At 40.3% G+C, this 20,828-nt stretch overlaps 1 protein-coding gene across 4 annotated transcripts in view; it reads left to right on the forward strand.

Moving 5' to 3' along the window:
• The first annotated feature begins 1,651 nt into the window (after positions 1–1,651).
• Positions 1,652–20,828, forward strand: part of pcm1 (pericentriolar material 1) — a 30,115-nt gene continuing 10,938 nt past the window's right edge. For 3 of the 4 annotated variants that reach the window (XM_063009199.1, XM_063009201.1, XM_063009202.1), the window contains exons 1-23: positions 1,652–1,823; positions 5,177–5,297; positions 5,995–6,240; positions 6,904–7,212; positions 8,184–8,354; positions 10,149–10,274; positions 10,762–10,930; positions 11,016–11,125; positions 11,930–12,164; positions 12,309–12,435; positions 14,621–14,818; positions 16,030–16,193; positions 16,281–16,513; positions 16,601–16,719; positions 17,256–17,385; positions 17,612–17,770; positions 18,427–18,563; positions 18,820–19,002; positions 19,108–19,324; positions 19,430–19,575; positions 19,683–19,849; positions 20,091–20,235; positions 20,384–20,628. In XM_063009199.1, coding sequence (XP_062865269.1) covers positions 5,187–5,297; positions 5,995–6,240; positions 6,904–7,212; positions 8,184–8,354; positions 10,149–10,274; positions 10,762–10,930; positions 11,016–11,125; positions 11,930–12,164; positions 12,309–12,435; positions 14,621–14,818; positions 16,030–16,193; positions 16,281–16,513; positions 16,601–16,719; positions 17,256–17,385; positions 17,612–17,770; positions 18,427–18,563; positions 18,820–19,002; positions 19,108–19,324; positions 19,430–19,575; positions 19,683–19,849; positions 20,091–20,235; positions 20,384–20,628 — 3,847 coding nt within the window. In that variant the 5' untranslated portion in view covers positions 1,652–1,823; positions 5,177–5,186. The remainder of the gene's footprint in view (positions 1,824–5,176; positions 5,298–5,994; positions 6,241–6,903; positions 7,213–8,183; positions 8,355–10,148; positions 10,275–10,761; positions 10,931–11,015; positions 11,126–11,929; positions 12,165–12,308; positions 12,436–14,620; positions 14,819–16,029; positions 16,194–16,280; positions 16,514–16,600; positions 16,720–17,255; positions 17,386–17,611; positions 17,771–18,426; positions 18,564–18,819; positions 19,003–19,107; positions 19,325–19,429; positions 19,576–19,682; positions 19,850–20,090; positions 20,236–20,383; positions 20,629–20,828) is intronic. The other variant, XM_063009200.1, reaches the window with a different exon arrangement.

The following is a 20,828-nucleotide window of genomic DNA, read 5'->3' on the forward strand; positions in this document are numbered from 1 at the left end:
TGATCTCAAAAAGGTTTGGAACCATAACCAACTTTCTACATATTAATGTATCTACCATCCAGCAGTTCTTATTTGATGATTTCTGCAGCTGTTCTTTTTTGTGACTAAATAATTGGAACTTCTTTTATACAGTAATTGTTTTTTTTTGTAAAAAAACAAAATTGCTTTATCAAATGTATACATTTTTTAATATTTATTATTATTTGTAGATAGTGAAAATTGTGGGGCAACTTTTTGGCTTAATAATACAGTTGTATTAAAACAATACAGATTTTGATGGTTTGCTTGTCTTAACTGGTTTGCCCTGGACTCCCAGCGTGGCAGATCAGGTGTTGGGTTGGTGTAGCTTGTTGTCCATCCAGTCTTGCAGCTTGACCATCATCTCACCTCTTCGTAACAATCAAACGAGATCAGTCTGAGGCTGCTTACCAGCTGCTGTTTCAGCAGATAGCTTTACAGCTTTGCACAGAATAGTCCACCGACCACATAATATCCTTCTTTGTGGTTGTGTTGTGATGCTCCCGTTTTATTAATGAATGGGGTGCAGTGGGGCACAGCCAGTAACTTTGTGCCTACAATTTGTGCCCTTAAGGTAAGTGTACCTGATACAATGTTTTATTCATATTAAATGAGTGTCACCTTGTGGGCGAATAAAGAACTTCAAAAATATTCCTAAATGAATGAAGACTTTAATTCTGGAGTTCCAGTGATTCTGTCCTGTGTGGTTCATAACGTTCCATGTTCTAGCACACCTGGTTAAACCCAGCTGTGGCTTAATAATGAGATGAAAGATGGATTCATTATTCAAATGCAGTATTTAAAATTAATGTACATATATCTATCCATGTACCGTTTCTGCCTTAACAGCTCACTCTAGCTTAAGCTGGTTTGGGCAGGTTTAATTGGTCTCCCAGTCTGACCAGCATCCAAAATCTTTCTTTAACCATCAAAACAAACCAAGCTGGCCAGATTTCCTGATCAGGGCCACAGCTGATTGGAGCCTATCATGAAAACATTGGGGGGGAAAGCTCTTATTAACTAAATGAAACATCCATCACCATCCATAAACTATTAAGTAAAAGAATAAGAAAAACACTATCACTGCAAATCTATACAGTGTATAAGAGTGTAAACGAAACCCCTGGCTTTATTACAGTATCTGTGGGGAAATAAAAGTAAAAAGTTAACACTAAGGGTTTTTTTTTTTTTTGGTTGGTTGGTTTGATGCCCATGACCATGTAAAGCTTGATTGACTGTGAACAGTAATACCTGTGTTTTGGCAGCTAATGCATTAACACCAAAATGCAAAATTATCTCATAGGAATCTTATTTGTCTTAATAATCGGAACATGTCAGGAAATTACAAAATATTGAAAATATTACAAAATATTAAAATGTTAATATGACTAAGGTATCTCGTTCGAACACTTTACTACTCGAATTGCAATTTCTGCATCCGCGTAATGTACTAGTCCAACACTTTTTAACCTCTCTTAATCTAATCGCTGAAAAATACATATTTCATCACCACAATATTAAATAAATTCATTGTAATACATTTAAATATATATATATTGTGATTAGATTTCACATGTTTAATACAAGCCATTATTACTCCGCGCTGCTGTAAGGCTTTGAGGGGTGTAATGGCGGCGTATTTAGAAACGGCCGCTTAGTAGCCGAAGCTCCTGTTTTGAAAAATTAATGTGTATATATATTGTTAAACTAGAGATTGTGTGGAAACATTTTTAGTTTTTGAATGCATTGGAGACCACGCTGAACTACTGGACAATTCAGAGTGTACAAGGTTAAGTCTTGTTTGGGTAAGTTGTCATGTTAGCTTAGCTTTTGTATCGTTATGGTGTTGCTGTTGGTTAGAACTAATAGCCGCGTTCAAATCGCGCTCGTTGAACCTGTAGTGCACTAGCTAGGGTGCAAATTACGGTCAGTTTGTATAGCTTTTAGTGCACTTGTATAGGGATTATGTATGCATTTAGAATTAAGCCAGTGGCTCACTGCTATTTAAGAGTGCTATCATTAGCAACGAAAGTCAATGTTAGGGATGTTTTTGGTACTGTCGTTTTTCGTATAATATATAAAGGTGGAATCTGCAAGTTGAAATAGGTTTTCTAATTTCTTTCTACTAGGTTTTATTTTTAGTTTTGTGTTTAATGGTACGACAGCTAGCCAACCAGCTAAGCTACATAACTTTTATCACTGTTGCTAACAACTGAAGGAATGTTGCACAAGGTGTATTGTTATTTAGCCCAAAGCTGCAGTGAAGATCACATTCTAGAGTAACTTGGTAAACAGTTAAGTCCACAATTATGGTATTTATTCATAACAAGACTGAACGAATTAAGTTTATATAGTAGCTCTTTTTTGGCCCATATCAGACCCCACTTGTCCTCAGACCAGTGTTTGTGGGTACAGATCATCTGCCTGTGAGCACCCTTTGCTTTTTAGAATAGCAGTTAGCAGTTAGCAGTTTATTTAAACCCTGATCATATCTGATGCATTTAACGTAAATTATAAGTAACTACCATCAGCCCAACGTTTAATACATTCCTAAATGTGACATGCACAATTACTATTAAATATGCATTGCCATGCACATGTATTTGCAGCGAAATTAGTAGATATGAAAGCCAAAGATAATAGGTTTTCTGAGAATGTGATATAATCTTTTAAAAATAATTATACAGCATTAGATGGTTATTTTATGATGTCTTTGGCTGGTGACTTCTCGGTGCCCACATCAATACATTTACATTACAGTCTAAGCAATTGATGGTTAAGAGCATTGCTCAAGGGCCCAACAGTGGCAACCTGGCAGTGGTGGGGCTTGAACCGGCAACCTTCAAATTATTGGTCCAGTGCCTTAACCACTAGGCTACAACTGCAATACTGCTTCCCTTGGTGCATCTGTAATACAATAAAATAAAATAGGTGGCATCTTTGCCAGCTTTAAGAAAAAACAAAAACAAAACTGTGCTAGAAAATTTGTCTGTAATGTCATTTACAATAAAAAACCACTAGAAACAAGTTTGTAATTACATAATTAGAAGCTGAAACATGGGTGCCACTGTTCACAGTCAAATGAACTACTTTACATTGCCATAGGCTTCAAGGCTGCTGGGCAAGGAAGGCTATTTTTTGAACAGCAGCCTCTAGGCCTATGGTTTATTTTCTTCATCTACTTTGTATGTGATGTCTGTTGCCGTTTGTTATTGATGTTCTTACTATAATATTTTAAATCTTAGTAAACTAAAGCTCTATATAGGTGTCGTGCATGAGGCAGGACTTGCACAAAAGTAGTGGGCACAGTAACATTGCTACAAATGGTGAAGCTCAGAGCTTTCACTGTTCATCCTAACTGTAGGAGGTGTCCATCATACAAAATAGAGGGGTAGCACATTGTTAATGGGGGAAAGTGCACTATCTGTGAGACCTTTTAATGCTTAATGTAAAGGAAAAGTGATAAATGTGGTCTAATGTATGAAAGCTATAAGGTTACAAATAGCTTAGTGAATTTATATTGTTATAACTGGGCTGTTTGAGACATAAAGCTGCATTCTGCTTTTTTGTAACGGTGTTTATAACGATGTGAACCAGAAATTGAATGAATTATATTCAGTTTTGACAATAGTAACAGTAGTTTTAATCAGCAGAATAAAAATTTGGTTGCAGTGTTGATTTTATATAGGCAGCAAGCTGAAACAAAAATGTTCATTTGTCCAGAAATGCACAACAGTTGATTCACAGATCCACTTACACCTATGTACACCAAATCAGTGCAAAAAGAGGACATTCAAATACAGATTTATTTTTTGTTGATTTTGCTATACTGACAGTTTTGCAAGTGGAATTTTTGCCAAGACTTTAGCTGCTCAACTGTTCATGGTCAATGGTACCTTCACCATATGCAGGTAACCCATGCTGTGGGCTCTGGTGCACCATCATCACGACACCTTTCTCTGATAATGGTCTGGATGGTTGAGTGCCTGTCCCAATTTTCTTTTAAATGTGTTACAGGCATATTCATTTGTTTGTATTTACAAAATACAATCAATTTGGTCAGCCAAATAAAAAATTAAAGCCTATTAGTATTGGGAAGTACCGTTTCTTTGTCATGCTGTTGGGTAAATGTTTGACTGGACACGCAGCATTTAGAATATGATTGTCTTCTCCTGTTTACCAAGCAAATAGTTACACCGTTGGTTTCTATCCAAAACTAAACAAAAAAGAGGAGGAGTAGTAAGAGTTTAACCGGGAGAATAAGCCGGTCTGGCGGCATTGTCGCGTCTGTTCTTCTGCTCCCCTCTCACTTAAGCTTATCCTCTAGTGCACTATGGACCTGAAATATTTATCAACCAAGTTAGCATGAAGTTTTTCATTTTTCATTTTTTAAAGTATCCAGTTTAATGACTGAAAAGTACATTTTAATCTGTGTAAAGTATGAGGTATGTATCAGTGCTCTACAGCTACTAACTCTTGAGATTTAACTGACATTTATTGCTTTTTAATATATGTACTTCTTGGTCATTCTTTTATTATTCTGCTATTTTTTTTTAAATGTTCATTATATGCCAGGTAGAGAAGTTGCAGGCTGGGCTACTTAAACAGTAAAAAAATATCTTAAATCTAACAAAACAAACTGTTTAAGGAAAAAGGATAAAAATGGGTTTAAAAAAATGGCTCGATCCTTTTTTTTTAATTTTTATTATTTTATTTTTTTTATTATAAAATGTCCTGGTACAAACATCACTGCTCTCTAAACAAGTGCAATACTGGTACTATTGGTATTGCTTGTTTTTTAGAAAGGTTTGTTTAGCAGTAAGTAATATGTGATTTTACATGAGAGCCATGATCACTTGTGTAAGTAATGACATTAGCCCCTGTGTAAATCAAACCTATGAAATAAGTGACTGATCATTATTAAATAAAGAGTCTTACTTGAAGCTGCAACTGACACGTGACCAAAGTGTTGGTGCTTTATGTTGCCTGGCAGCTTTTTAGTAAATCAGCCCTGGAAAGCTTAAGCATGTTGTATTGAATTACTCAGTGCTATTAACTGGATAACTGGCTCTGTTTCTACAGCAGCAGAAGCAGTGTGGAGAATTTGGATGTGTGTTAGGAGTTCTGAGTAGCATAACAGTGCCATTGTTGTCTCCAGCAGGTGCTGAATGAGAAATATGGCAACCGGTGGAACTTCATTTAATGACTGTGCCGATGAACAGGAATTGCACAACTGGACCGTCAGCAACAGCAGCCTGGACGACAGGCTAAATAACATGGTATTAAGCATACACAATCAGCAATGTCTGCTGGCATATTTGTGCTTTTTTTAAAAATAATTTATGTAAGAATCATTTCATTTTTTTCAATTGAAGGAGATTTTTCAGTTCATTTTCAGTTCATTAAACACTTTATCCTGGTCAGGGTCACATCAGGTCCTGTTTCACCTGCAGGGCAGAAACATTGTGGGCAGGGCACCAATGCATCACAGGACACTAGCATCCTTAAGATTTGAAACCAGATCTCAGTGGTGAGCTAGCGTAATAGAGCGCCTCACCACCTAAGTGCCTTTAAGACAAAATAAGCCGAACTGTACCCTATGTACTACTAACTACCAAATTATCGTGTAATCATCTAATTCAGTCTTTATGTGTGTGTCTACTAATAAGTTTTTTTTCTTTTGGCTGCTCCTGTATTAAGGGGTTGCCACAGCAAAACATTCTGGTCTGCATACCTGTCACAGTTTTTATGCTGGGTGTCCTTCCTGACCCAACCCTCAATATTTTTGTTTAGGCTTGTGACCTGCACTGAAAAGGGCACCCAATGGCTAGGCTGTTCGGCCTCTAGAAATGTTGTTTTGTATTTCATATAATAATATTTTATGTGATATATTATCACCACATGATGATCTTTAATTGGTTTTTATGACTATTTTTGGCAGTGGTTATTGAAATTTTATTTGTACTGTATTTACAGGACTGGGGTGTGCAGCAGAAAAAGCCAAACCGCTCCTCTGAGAAGAACAGGAAGAAGCTCTCTGCCGTGTCTGAGAGCCGTTTGACCAATGACATTTCTCCAGAGTCGACACCAGGTGCCGGCAGGAGAAGAGCACGCACTCCTCACTCCTTCCCTCATGTTAAGTACACTACACAGATGTCTGTACCTGATCAGGCTGAGCTTGAGCGACTGCGTCAGCGCATAAACTTCACAGACCTGGATGAGGTAAAGAGCAGCTTAATTAAAAGCAGTTTTACAGTGAGAAGTGTTGCATTGCACATTTTTCCTTTTTCCAAATGTATTTACTCAGCCAAGACTTGTTTAGTGTTTAGTTTTATTTAGGGGTGCAAAGTTTGATAACTGACAGTCATTAGCTGCCATTAGACAGTCAATCATGTCTGTATTCAATCCTGGATCCAAGTAGTAGTGGGTTTGCGTAATTCACTGCTGCACCACCAGAGTAGCATGCTACTTAAAATGAATGAAGATCCAGTCGATATATTAAAGCTCTTCTAGACAACATTTGTGTCGTTATTATAAGGTAATAAGCAGATTCCTATCTTTATACTGGGGTATGGTGGAGGAATATGAAAATGACAATACACACAGATCCACATGTTTGGGATTTACTTGAGATCTGAACCCATACTGATGCAAAACAGCTTTCATTTGTAATTTTAATGTGTAATAGTTTCGCCGTCTGTCATGATTTTAAATAATGTGAATGCAAAAAAACTAAACAAACTGTTTTTTCCCATTTTACTTTGAACAGCAGTGCTTGGTCTTGAGTTTGGAAAAGCTTATGAATACATGTTAGCTTTGTTAGCTTTGTGGGTTCAGTGGATAACATGTCTCGGCTTAACTTCATTGTTTGCATCTCTCCTGTAGAGGAGCATCGGGAGTGACTCCCAGGGCCGCGTCACTGCAGCAAACAATCAGAGGCAACTTTCTTTAGAGCCAAAGAAACCCTTTAACTTTCTGCCATTGCATGTCAACACTAACAAGAGCAAAGAGCCTTCAGCGTCTGCCTCAGCTGCTACCACTCCAGGGGGAAAAGAGTCCAAGAAGCTAAGCCCTGGGAAGGAGCTGTTTGCCCCAGTGCCCATTGTTCCTGTCAAGGAGTCATATGGACCACATCGGCCTCCTAGAGGAACAGTGGAGGATAGGAGAGGGGAACCAGCCATCGACAGCAGTCAGGTAATATCCAAACAATTAACTGGTCTGGGTTATGAAAAAATATTGTTAAGGATAATGATGATTGATTTGTATAATTACTTACGCCTTAGAGATTTTCAACCTAAGGAAGTCATGTTACTTCTTCCAGTTGCTGTCTTTAAACTGTGGTCCGGACTTTGAAAGAAGCTGTACTTAGGGGCTTCATGGTCAGATAAGGATTTTGTCTGTGCTGCATACAAGAAAAAAATATGTGAAAAGTTAGAAACACTGAACAAAGTGGCATTTGTAGTTTTACCAAGTTTTGCCAACATGATCAAAGTTCTGTGCTGAACAAAAAGATTTAGGGCCTGTGAGATCTGCGATGTGGCAAACATGGTCTGTGGACAGCTTCTCTGTCTTTTCAGAAAGTCTGTTGGCCTTCTTTTCTGTCCTGCAGTTTTTTCAAACACAATTACACTTGTTTACTAGTTTTCTCATTTATTCTGCAATAAGAGTTTAAGGGAAGGTGCATCAGAAAATAAAAATGAGGGTTGCATCAGCAAGGACAGCCAACCACATCAGATATGCAGGGTAAGATTAAATTGATCATTTTGCCTGGCCAATCTAATGGAATATAAAAAATCCAACAATTTAAATACGTTTAGAAGTGGGAAAAATGTTTTTAACCGAAGTGGAAATTGGAAACAGGGCCTTAGTAATTATATTATAGGCTGATTAGCAGAGAGAGAGAGAGAGAGAGTGAGTGTGTGTAAAGGTGGTGGTAGAAACTGGAGCACAGAAGTGAATTTAGGCCACAGTTTAAAAATATGCCACTGTCCATGTGGAGAGCTTCATCTCTCTCTCTGTCTCCTTCTTTTCGCTCTCTTTCTGCTTCTCTCTTTTTCTGCCAGTGAAGCTTCCTCTTGGAGCTTTCTCTCTATTGTTGTCTTTATTTCTTCTAAATCGTCTTCTTTTCCATGAGTAAGGCGGATGTGTGCGTGTTTTATCTGCAGGTGGTCAGTAAACTGGTGCAGATCCGTGAGAACATCAGCAAAGCGAGCTCCATGAGGGATGACCTGCTGGAGAAAAACGACGTACCTGCCAACGTCGAACGTCTCTCTCACCTCATCACACATCTGAAAGACCAGGAAAAGTCCTACTTGCGCTACCTGCAGAAGATGCTGGTTAGTACTGTGCACACACTCGTGAGACTGATCAGAGAAACCAGTTGTTGTTCATATCCTTTTATACTAGAATCCTTTTTCACTTTCAAAACCCATCACAGCTTCATCTGTCATTCACACGTTCAGCTTTCCTCTGTAATTTACTGATATCGACCCATTTACACGTGCATGGAAACTTAAAATGTAGTAAAACACACTAAAAATAACACAGATTTATTCACAAATTATCCCTATATGAGCAGATACATTTTATTTAACATTACATACTGTATAATTCCAAAGTTTAGAATAAAGTACACCTGATGAAACTGGAGTGGAGAGACTTTATAAAGCGCTCTTTGTATTGTCTCCTCACAAAGAAAACCCAGTTTCAGTTTAAAGTCTAAATTATTATTATTTATGTTAATAAACTGTGGTCACAAAACTGGATTTGTGTTTCTACATCAGTAGGTTTCAGCCTACATGTTACATACACGTAATATTAACCTGGCCGTGGTGCTATCAGAGCAGATACCCAACAAGTGCTCTCAGCATCTGGCTTTAATGTTTTCTCCTGGAGTATCTTAACTGAGTTAATATTTAAGTCACTTTCAAATTCATTACTTTTACTCAGTAATTTACTGAGTGTTAGATCCAACCCAAATGTATTTATGTTTTTTTCATAATAGCTTAAAAATATCAAACAGTTGTGATCCATTGTTTGGCTGTGACTATTGTTGCAATCCTTTCTTTTTCTGAGTTTGTTTGGACTGACTGCTTTGATCAGATAGATTGATGATGAGCTTGTGTAGTAGGTGTGTCTTACCGATTTGTTTTTAGTGCTTTAAATGTGGTTAGTGGCTGAGATGTTATTTCTGCGTCTCTGGCTGTGCTGAATATCATGTGGTGGGCTGTATCTAGGGCACAGATTATTTTTTTTCCTCTCTCTCTGTTTAATTTTCATCTTCTGTTGGCTTTTCAGCCCCACAGCCTGTACTGTTTGCTTTTCTGTAATGGCTTGAATAATATCGAATTCACTTTAAACATTGGTCTGATGTAAGAAATAGTTTTTTTTAATAATAATCTCCTTGTTTGGATGTACAGTGATTAACTAGAGCAAACTGAATTTAAATTGTATAAGTCAGTCTGTGCCTCCCCAAGGCAGAGCTAAAAGTTACTATTGCATTTGAAGAGGCTGTGTCCCAAATCACACACTACTGTTTTAAATAGCATGTCTTTTCAGTGCACTTGACAATCAATATAATACGATAAGCAGGTTTGCACCTGTATTATGTAAACATATTGCAGAGAATTCAATTAATAAAACACAGCAATCCACATGTGCAGAGTTCAGCGTTGGGTCAGACTCTATTGATGTAAAACTACTGTCTGTGATTTTATTGTGTTATAGTTTAGAAGCCAAAAACATGCAGCATTATGCATAAAGAAAGCAATGTATGAGTTCTATGCAGAAACACAGCTGAGCTCATTGGGCCCAAGCTTTTTTGACTTCACAAAACGTTGGAATTTTTTCCTTTCTACTTCTTAGTAAAGTTGAAGAGTTTTTCTTGCATTTTACAATATGTCCTAACATTTTTTGAAAATGGGGTTTGTGCATGCCAGGTTGAATTATTTTTTAAATGTAATTATTAAAGGCTGTTCACTAAAACTGTTCACTGAATCTGTGCACGAGGAAAGATGCTAGTTTGTGTGGTATTTGGTTAGCTAGCAATTTTGTAACTCCTGCAATCCCACACTTTGTAGCTGTTAAGGAAAGTAGACATAAATCAGCAACGATTTATGTCTGTGTTTCAGGCGAGGGAGAACGAGGGTGAGGAGGAGGATGAAGGTGCCACGGTGGACTCGGCAGTGTGTTCGGGCTCCATGGCCGAGAGTGCTTCTCTAAACATAGAGCCATGTTTAGAAGCCACAGTTGCCACTGTGAGTACCCATAATGCCCCTTAACCATCTCTCTCTCGCCTCCTCAACACAGTGTTTTTACATGCACACAAATATTTCCATCAATCAGGTTTTTTGCAGCTCATGTCAACGGCAAATTTTGGTATCTGGAATCCAGTCGATGTTATTGACGAAATCGAGCCATTTAGTGCAAATATAACTCAAAAATATGATCTTGATGGGATTTCTTTTACAGTGCTCATAATTTCACCTTTATACAGCAAAAAGATTTGAGATTGCCCAGCACTCGCAGTTATTATGGTATATTCAGACATGTTTGGGTAGACTTAAGAAAATTGCAAAGAATTTGATGACCTGCTATGCTAATTATATTGTAAGGCTAATTGTGCCAAGCTTTTAGATTAGTTACCAAAAATGCAGGGCTAATGAAGCTGCCAAGTAAAAGTAGCCTGCAGTTAAGTTTCTGAGTAATTTTAAAATTTTCTGCCCCTCTCATTCTTTGTGTCAGTGTTACGGAGCAAGGGGAGAGCAGAAGGAAGAGTTGGAGAATCTAAGGAAGCAGCATGATCTTCTGCAAAAGATGCTGCAGCAGCAGGAGGAGCTGAAAGAGCTACAGAACAGACAGGCAGCGCTGCTTACCATGCAGAACCGAGTCCAACATGCCATGGACGATACTGGTTAGATGCGTCCACCCACACCGAAGCACTGCAGGTTATGTTGTGTCGATCGTTATCTAAAAGTGTTGTTCTGTGCATGGTTCAGTTGTAACAGAAACTGCAGGAAGTGTGTCGGGTGTCAGCATCACTTCAGAACTTAATGATGAGCTTAACGACCTGATACGTCGCTTCCACAACCAACTACACGACTCACAGGTACATGCGCGCTTATCCACATAATGAGCTTACGGTCCCAAATTTAAACTTATTGGAACATCTAGACTTAAGTCTTTAAGGTCAACAAACTGTTAGAAGGACAAAACAGGAGTGCCAAAGGCTTCAAAGAGAGTCTGCTTTTCCTCACCAAGTGTGTTATTTTAGTATAACAGCACTGTTCAGATATTGTTCTCGCTTATTTCTAATTTCCTATTCTTGGCCACTTTTTCCACCTGTGCACTGGCCTAGGAGAGGCGCAGACTAGCGCTCGGCCTCTTGGACACATGCAGTCACTGGCCACTTTTTTTTTTTATACCTTTTAGCAGTGGATTTATACAGAGAAAGTGTGTACTGAAAGCCACACTGGGCTCCATGTGAACTGAAAACGACGACTCCTGGTTCCTCGACCAGATACAGAGGTTGCATTTTACAATTCGACCTTCCCTGTCTCAGACTCGGCAAACTGTCCGTTGGACACCCGGCAGGTTTGTAGCCGCTCAGATTCAAACTTGAGGATTCAAGCTCTCTGCAGGGCTTCTTTAGCATATCGGACCACTGCACCACCTGAGTGCCCCCCAACATTTTGATATTTCATAAATGTATAATCTGAAAAGAGTTTCCTAGGAAACAATACATTTATAGTTCTACATATTAACTGGCTTTTACAAGTGGATGTTAGCTTTGCTTTATTTGCTTTGTTTATTTTGTGCATTCAATCCTCTCAGAGCAGTGCAGACAAGCCAATGTCTACACCGTCAGTCCACATCAGTGTTTTAACCCAGTTTTTTTCCCCTTCTGTTCTAGTCCCAGGCAGTGCCTGATAACCGCCGTCAAGCCGAGAGTCTTTCTCTCTCCAGAGAGGTCGGCCACTCTCGCACTACACAGAGTCCACGGGTGCAGCAGCCTCTGGTCTCTGCAGCCTTTTCTGCCAGTGCAAAGCTCACTAAACTGCAGGAGCTTCAGGATAAGAAGCAGACGATGGACACGATTCTTCGGGAGCTTCATTCACTTAGAGACCAGACTCTTAACAACAGCTCTAGTATGTATTACCACTACAACCCATATTACACATCAGATTAGCCAGATTGTAAATAACACTGACAAATAGATTGGTCGTGTGATCAACTTCATTCCTGCTTGATTATTTTAAGTTTAAAGAGGTGTGTGTCTGGGTTGCTTTTAGGTCGTGGTGCGTCACAGCGAGTATTGGAGCATCCGTCAGCATCAGGGCGAGAGGGGAACAGTGTGGGTGCAATGAGGCAGGATTCTTCCACTCGCGATGATGGTGGAAACCCAGCTGAAAAACTTAGGTACCTAATTTAATTTAATGTTCGATTTTAATTACAATTAAAATTTACTTTCTACTTCATTTTGCAACATGACTGGAGATTTACTTCCATTAATCTATAGTAACATTAGTGAGGTCAATGTTGGCCTTTAAATTCATAACCAAAGTTTTTATGGTGTTTAGGCAAGACATCTGTGCAGGCCATTTGGGTTTATTTTTTTTAAAGGCATAAAATCATTAAATTATTCCTTATTCTGCACAGTGGCTTATCTTTGCTAAAACAGAAACTGTTATTCCTAAACTGTTACAACAGAGATGGAATTGTATGCTGTAGCAAACCATCCGTTCCCCTCCACCATTCATTTTCCTCCTTTATCATTTTAGGCTTTTTTTGTTCTCCTTCCATGTGCTGGTTTGTGTGTTGCTGTCTGGCTATGTAAACCTGATGTATGATTATTATGTTGCAATCAAAGTCAGATTATTTATATGCAACGTTGACAGCCACTGCTCTGGCAGGGCACAGATATGGTGACTAGGGGTGGGTTTATAAAATCGATTTTTCGATTTTAATCGATCTTTATTTGAACGATCCGATATCGATTCATATAAATGCGAGATCGATTTTTTAAATACGCCCCTTTTTACGGTGCACACGGAAATCTATTACTATTGTTACCCCCTTTAATTTCGCGTGACCAGCCACTGTTTTTTCATGCAACGAGATCTGACCTGCACATCAGTTTAGCATGGCAGAAGCTCAAGTTATGGCCACTACACAACTTTTTGCACTGATTTTCGCTCGGCTCTGGATTCGGGAGGAACTCGGTGTTCGCTCTGCGATCAAAACTCGGCTCTCAATCAATGTGAGAAACAGCGAGGGGAAACACAGGGGAGAGATTGGAAACAGGTGGTGGAGCGCAATATAGTTTCTATCAGAATACATCAGCACACGCGAGATCGTTCTCTACAAAACAAAATATTTATTAACCTCCAACTCACTACAGAACGATCCATGCTGCTCGTGTTGCCAAATCCACTCAGATTCATTTATTTCATCAGCGCACAAACTTTGATTGCTCGCTACTTGTTGATGTGCATGTTTGGACGTGGTATCATTAAACCTTTCATCACTTCTCACGTGTGTTTTCGTGACAAAACGTAGTTTTGGAGACCAGAGAAGCTCGCCTGTGATTCCCCCTGGTGATGGATGGTGTAGTGTAAAACTCCCCATCGCCGATCAGTCGTGTAGTGTGAACATTACAGCGACCAGGTGTTAATCAGAGTGTCGTGTAGTGTAAACTTGGCATAAGCTGTACAACAGCCAGGTGTATGTTTACATTACATTTACAATGTTGTAGCATGTCAGACAAATGGAAGAAAACAGTAACATTCATTTTTTATTATTATTTCATTTGTCTGACATGCTACAACATTGTAAATGTAATGTAAACATACACCTGGCTGTTGAATGTTACTGTTTTCTGTTTTGGATTAATTATTTATGTAAAGAAAATACACAAATATTTTTAATAATGAATGTTCTTTGTACAATTATCACATTCGTTCTCTGAACATCTGTACATATGTAAACAAAACCTGTTAATGTAACTCAAATATGCCTAAATGTGTTGAATCGAAATTGGATCGAAAATCGAAAATCGAAGATCGAATCGAATCGGGACCTGGTGAATCGGAATCGAATCGATCCAGGAAATTGGTGGCGATACCCAGCCCTAATGGTGACCTGACCTGCTTACGTTGAAAGTTCAACAGTACAACAAGCTTTACTTCTAATGCTTCTGTTTGGAAATTACATGTTCTTCATCTGTAGTGGGTGTGGCTGAAATAGCTAAAACCGCTCTAGTTTAAATGGATGTTCACATGAGTTTGTTTGGCTGTTTAAAATAGCTATTAGCGGTAAATAAAATACATTTAAAAGACTATTACATTTACATTTTCAGCATTTAACGGACGCTTTTATCCAAAGCGACTTACAGTACTGTGACAGTATACAGTCTAAGCAATTGAGGGTTAAGGGCCTTGCTCAGGGGCCCAACAGTGTCAGCCAGGCAGTGGTGGGGCTTGAACCAAGGACCTTTCGCTTACTAGTCCAGTACCTTAACCACTAGGCCATATCTGTCCCTATTAGGAATGTATCCTACGTTAAAGATGCTTTTTATATTGATTTTTGCTTTTGTGCACTGCAGGAAACTGAAGGAGGTGCACAAGCGACTGAATGAGCTAAGAGAGCTGGTGCAGTACTACGAGCAAACATCTGACATGATGGTGGACACAGTGAACGAGAACGTGCATGAAGACGAGGAAGATGAAACGGAGGATGGATCTTTGTTTGAAGCCATGTTCGACTCAGAACAGGAGAACAGAGAGCCTGTTACTACTATCAGGTATGGAATCGAGAATAGGCTAGCTCCATAGATGTAGATTATTTTGTACTTAGTGCATGCACGATCTTGAAAGTAATTTTTTTGCATCATTCAAATCTAAAGACTTAGATTGAATTTAAAGCAGCTCGGCATGTATGGTAGCAATTTTATCCTAGTGTGTACTGAATTCCAAACACAGCTGCACCTCATTCTATTTAACAGTGGTCTCCACTTTCCTTCTGCAGTAGGACTATATATTATATATATTTATACAACAGTTAGTTCCGACCTTACAATCTGATTGGTTGAGAAGCCTTCTAACTGTGCTGATATTGGTGATAACAGCACGGCCTTTTCACACCACAACTGTATTACTCCGCTGACGCGTTGCCAGTAACGACAAGCTTCATGCACACAAACACGCACACCCTTTTAGCGCATCCAATTGTTCAATTAGCATCGTGCTTCCTCTCTGTCTATGCCGAACCCCGCCCTGACGGAGGTGATCGAAGCTAACCCGTATCCCCTCCGAAACACGAGCAGCAGCCAGATGCATCTTTGCCACCCACACATTGACGAGTTTGGCGCCACCTAGCGTTGCATGCGGAGAGACACACCCTAAGGGCACCCCCTCCCATCTCTGTGTAAGCGCCTCCAATCAGCCGGCAGAGAACGCAATCGCATTCTGACAGAGAGAGACCCACATCCGGTTCTTTGTCCCACCCCCCACATGAGCAACCGGCCAATCGTTGCTCATATAGCCACTCGGCTTCGAACCGGTAAAGCAAGGCTGGATTCGATACCACGTTCTCAGAATCCAGCCCTGGTTGCAGCGCGTCTTTTTTTACCGCTGCGCCACCTGAGCGGCCCTGCTTTGTAATGTTAAACTTTATATTCGTTGTGGAACTACTTTTTGGCGGAAGGTATTGTCAGAATTAATTATAATAAATAATAATAAATAATAATAATCGCCTTCAGCTCGTGCCTGCGACCAAATCACAGCCGTGATGTTATTGGCGATAACACACTCCCTCTCGTGTTCAAAGATATTTCAGGTCTTTCTTGTTATTTTGAGTTTCCTTTTCTGCAAATAAATGCTCTAACTGACAATATTTTTATTTGGACCTTGGAGAAAATGTAGTCAGCAGTTCACAAACACCCTCCCTTATTTGTAAGGGTAAGTGAACTGACTGATATGTTGAGATGAAATGACTAATGTGTGTATGTTTCAGGAACCCGGCCCAATCACAGTCCACAACAAACTGGATAGATATGAACACACTAACAAATGCTGGCAGCAGCTCCAACAACCGATTAGGACGCCTGAACTCTGAGTGTGAGGTTAACAACCGTTCAGCTGCTAACCTGCGTAGCCTCAACGTCCCTTCTACCATAGGTCGGCTTTTTTTTTTTTTTTTATCTACAGATGCCAGTTTAATCCCAGGTCAGCACTCTTACAAAAATGTCTGACTTCTGTTGACAGAGTGCCAGTATAACAGAGATGGCCCTTTCAGTGGCCCAAAGCACAGAAACAGTGATGACGATGACGATGATGGTGTAGAGGAGGAAGATGGTGCAAGAGCAAGAAGTTCAGGCTCTGGGTCCAGTCGCAGGAGCAGCATCAACGATGATGCCGAGTTCACTCAGAAAGTCCGTCGTCTACAAACGGCTAAACAGAAACTGCAGCATCTTCAAGAGCTCGTTGCTATGGTGCAGGTCTGTGCACTAATGGTAAACTATAAATATCTTTTGCTGTGAAATGGAAAGGTTACATTTAAATTAAACATATTGTTTATTGTGCAGAGTGATGACACAGATGCCACCACAGCTAATGAGGATGAAGGGTTGCAACAGCAGCCCAACAACACCAGAGCAACAGCACCAAAAGCCAGGAGAGAACTGGCCCTCTCTGATAAAGCTAGGTGTGTGTGTGTGTCTGTCTGTGTGTGTGTCTGTCTGTGTGTGTGTGTCTGTCTGTGTGTGTGTGTATGACGTTTTGCAAAGTGAAGCAAGAGCAGTCGTGCTTTGATGTACCAAATAGTACATAAATAAGGCGCTTGGGTGGCAGCAGTCTAATGTGCTAGCCCACCACGGTGCTGCGTAGGCTCTCAGGTTTGAATTCATGCTGTAGTGTTGAACTGGTGAGGTGTCTAACATGCACAATTGGCTGTGCCTGATGGAGGGCGTTTGCCATTGCTTCTCCATAGGTGACCTCTGCTGAATGGTTAAGCTCCTTGCACATATGCTGATGATTTACAGAGGGTATCTGGTCATTGACCCACACTACCTCTGTTTTAATAGCAAAACGGTATCTCTGAGAATCGGAATTAGTGTACAATATAAGCTTTTAGGGCCACTGGAGTATTTAATAAAAACCTAACTTTTATTTCGAGTTGATCGCTCCTTCTCTGTAAATCAGCACCACACCTAATTAATTACTGTTATGTGATTATGTCAGGGAGAAACTGTATGAAGAGAAGCTGAGGCAGCAGCAACACGAGCTTAAGCAGCTTCATGAGGAGAGACAAAGATTAATGGAGATCCAGGGCAAAATCCAAGATCTTCGCTGGGCCTGTCCTGACCTTCAGGTAACTCACTCACTCAATTTTAATACTCTTTTTTACCATTGCAAAACATGATGACGCTTACAGAGAAAACTGCCTGGCAAATTTGGCCAAAATGTAAACAGCCAATTCCATCTAGTACCCATGCTGGTGCGTTTGCAGCTGTCAGCCTCTTCTTTTTACCAGGCATTCCTACAGAAGAACGTGCTATGCTATTGAATTAAAGATATTCTTGTCTCGTCCATCCCAGTCATCAGTGTCCAGCACTACGAGTGGTGTTATGAAGAAGAAGATTCCAGCTGCAGCGTCCACTCCTGCTGTTGTACCATCAGCGTCCTCAGCCAAGAGCAACACCGCCATGCTCAAACAGACCACTGAACCGCCACCTGTCACCATCACAGACAATGAGGTTGGTGTTTGTGCTGGGATGGCTACAAATACAGCAAGGGGAAATGAGTGCTCTACTTCTTGTTTATTTAATATACTTCCAGTTTGTTTTCACCCATTTTTCACTCTAACTTCTCCAGGTTACAAATGTTTCTCTGATGGACTTTCTGAAGATCATTTTTAATGATGCTTTTGCTCTTTTTTATGTTTAGCAGTAAAGCAGCTTTGTATTATTAAGCTACCACCTCCAATTACATCATACACACATGCAAAACTTTTTTCTCCAAACATGACCAGCAGAATTAGCAATTTTGCTTGTTTTAGGGTTTTATAAATAATAGCATCACCTGTTTAAAATTGACTTGTTTACTAGTTAAGTTCCAAAACAGGGTTTATTATTATTATTATTATTTTATGAAATTATCGGACTTACATTGCCCATGCCCCAACTTTTTTGAGTTTGTTGCAGGGATCAAATTAGGTATTGGTGTAGATTTGCAAATAATGTTAATGTTATAATAATATAACACATTTTACTTTCTGGTCCGACTTTTATTGGAATTTGCTATGTACATTAATTACCAAAAGTAGTTCAATACTTTTCTCTTACAGTTGCTGAATGTGGTAGTTTTTTTTCTTTTAATAAAGATTTGTAATTCTTCCAAATCTGCCTGTCAGTTATGGTCGGAGATGAGGAGACACCAGGTTCTGCGCGAGGAACTAAGGCAGCGACGGAAACATCTTGAGAGTCTGATGGCTGAGCAGCAGAGGAGAAGTGGTGCAAACACTACGCAGAACTACGGCCTTGATGATGGGTACTTTCAGTTTTTTTCACGAGCTTGCACTTTTTCTGTTAGGTTTTACTCAAGCATAAATATTAGGAATAAAATTAAGCAATATACTACAAGTATAATTACATTAAAAATGATAATTTACGTTTTGTTTTGGTGTCAGCCTAGCGTGAAATGATGTTTTTGGCGAAAGCTTTTGTGTTTATCTTTAAATCCCTGCTGTCTTCTGTTAGCCTGTTTTTCTGTCCAGTTTCATTTGAAATGTTTTTGTGTTTGTAAGGACCATGGCGACGTGGGGTGGCTCCACCCAGTGCCCCCTGGGTGAAGATGAGGATGATGACTGCCCATCTGAGCTCAGAGAAGGGGAGGAGGATGAGGACGATGGTGGAGCAGAGTCCAGCTCTTCTGATGAATCCAACGTGTACCTCAACAAACACCCCAACAACACTAAGAACAGAGACAGGTACTCACACACACACACACACACACACAAGGGATTTTGCTATTCATGTCTTTCTTATATTTGTTTTGTTCTTTAAATAAAAATGGGTATCTTTCTTCCCTCCAGTCTAAAGGGTTCTTCTTCTCACTGTGCAAGGTCTCAGCCCTGTCCTAATCCAAGAGGCGAAGCAAGGAGGCAGGAAAACCTGCGCTGGGCTGCAGACCTTTCTGCCTCAGAGAGCGCCACACACTCTCACCCACACTGGCAGGAGCAGATATCCCAGCTGCAGAGACAGCTGGGCTTCAGCACAGCAATGTGCCAGATGCTGCTGCAGGACCAGCAGGTACACACACATTAAATCTGACACACACCACATGACATTACAAAATCCAGGAAACACTGTTTTTCCCCCCCCATGAGATCAGTCTCTCTTCTCCTGTGTGTGCAGACTCTGTCGTGCATGCTGCAGTCTTTTTTGGTGGCACCGTATAACGTGATGCCAAATAATCTGGGACCACCACAGGTTCCCCTCATCATGCACCAGCTCAACCAGTGTTACACACAGCTTGCCTGGCAACAGAACAACGTCCACGGGTACACACAAACTCATAAGTATTAATGTTTTTTTAACTGGTTTTACTTCTTAGAGCTTAAGAACCAAGTCAGTCAGTCTGTACACACTTTTGATCTGCTGTTTCCAGTTTGAAGCAAACTCTGAATGAGCTGCTTCGGCAGCAGCAGCCATCAGCAGCTGTGCAACAGCAGCATCAGAACACATCGCAGAATCCTGTATCTCCGTCACCTTACATTTCCTTCCCTCCTCCCATTAACCCACTCGACATGAACAACTACTCCCCACTGTCTACTGGTACGTCATACACACTCTCTGTATATTAGAAATGTTTGAGTGATCATGTGAGTTTCAGGTCCTCACTCGAGTAGTTATTCATCTTAATGTATAGTTTGTGTGTGTTCTTACATAAATAGGCTCAAATAAACATATTCTTTTTACTTCTAAGGCATGCAAGGTAGCCAAATACCCACAAAAGTTTTAACTGCACTGTTTCTTCTCTTTATTGGTTTTAATTGCACTCCTGTGTTTCCGTCAGCTGGTACAGAGGCTCAGCAGGTGTCTGGAGTTCAGGCCGGTTCAGACCAGCAGCAGCAGCATGACCCCAACATGTCTCTTAAAACAGAGTACATGAGCTTTCCCCCTCCACTGCAACGGACCCCACTTAACAATGCTCACACCCAGTATGTCCCCTTTTACCATGTTACACCGATGCATACATTAATAGAAATCAGAATTGTTTAGAATTTAAATTCCACATTTTTTTCCCTTTGTGTATCATTTTACTTGATTTCAAACACTAACCGCCCTCCTCCTTTCTTTTCCTCTCAGCTCTCCGAGCGACACTCACAGCTCTAGCTGGTTTAACTCCTCTACGAACAGGTCATGTGACCAGCGACGCGACGACGCGCAGCTGGACTCGCACGATTCCCTGAGCAGTCCAGACCGTGCTGACCCCTCCACTGTCACCAAGAGCTTCAGACCTGGACGCAAGGCCTCGGCTCAGGCCAGCCTTGCCTCCAGAGACAAAACCCCAAAGAATCGGCGGAGGAGAGCTAAGAATCAAAACGCCACTGGTGAGAAAGTGTAAAAACTAAAAAGTGTTATTTCTTAGTACTGAGAGAGGAAATCGATGACATTTCTTCTATTTAAACAACTGAGGGTTAAGAGCCGTGTTCAGGGCCCCTGAATGAAAGCTTGGCGGTGATGGGGCTTGAACAAGCGACCTTCTGATTAATTGTCCGGCTACCACTGCTCTTGCTGATCTGTGAATTAA

The sequence above is a fragment of the Trichomycterus rosablanca genome, chromosome 14, assembly GCF_030014385.1.
Source record: "Trichomycterus rosablanca isolate fTriRos1 chromosome 14, fTriRos1.hap1, whole genome shotgun sequence".
In the NCBI taxonomy this organism is placed as follows: Eukaryota; Metazoa; Chordata; class Actinopteri; order Siluriformes; family Trichomycteridae; genus Trichomycterus; species Trichomycterus rosablanca.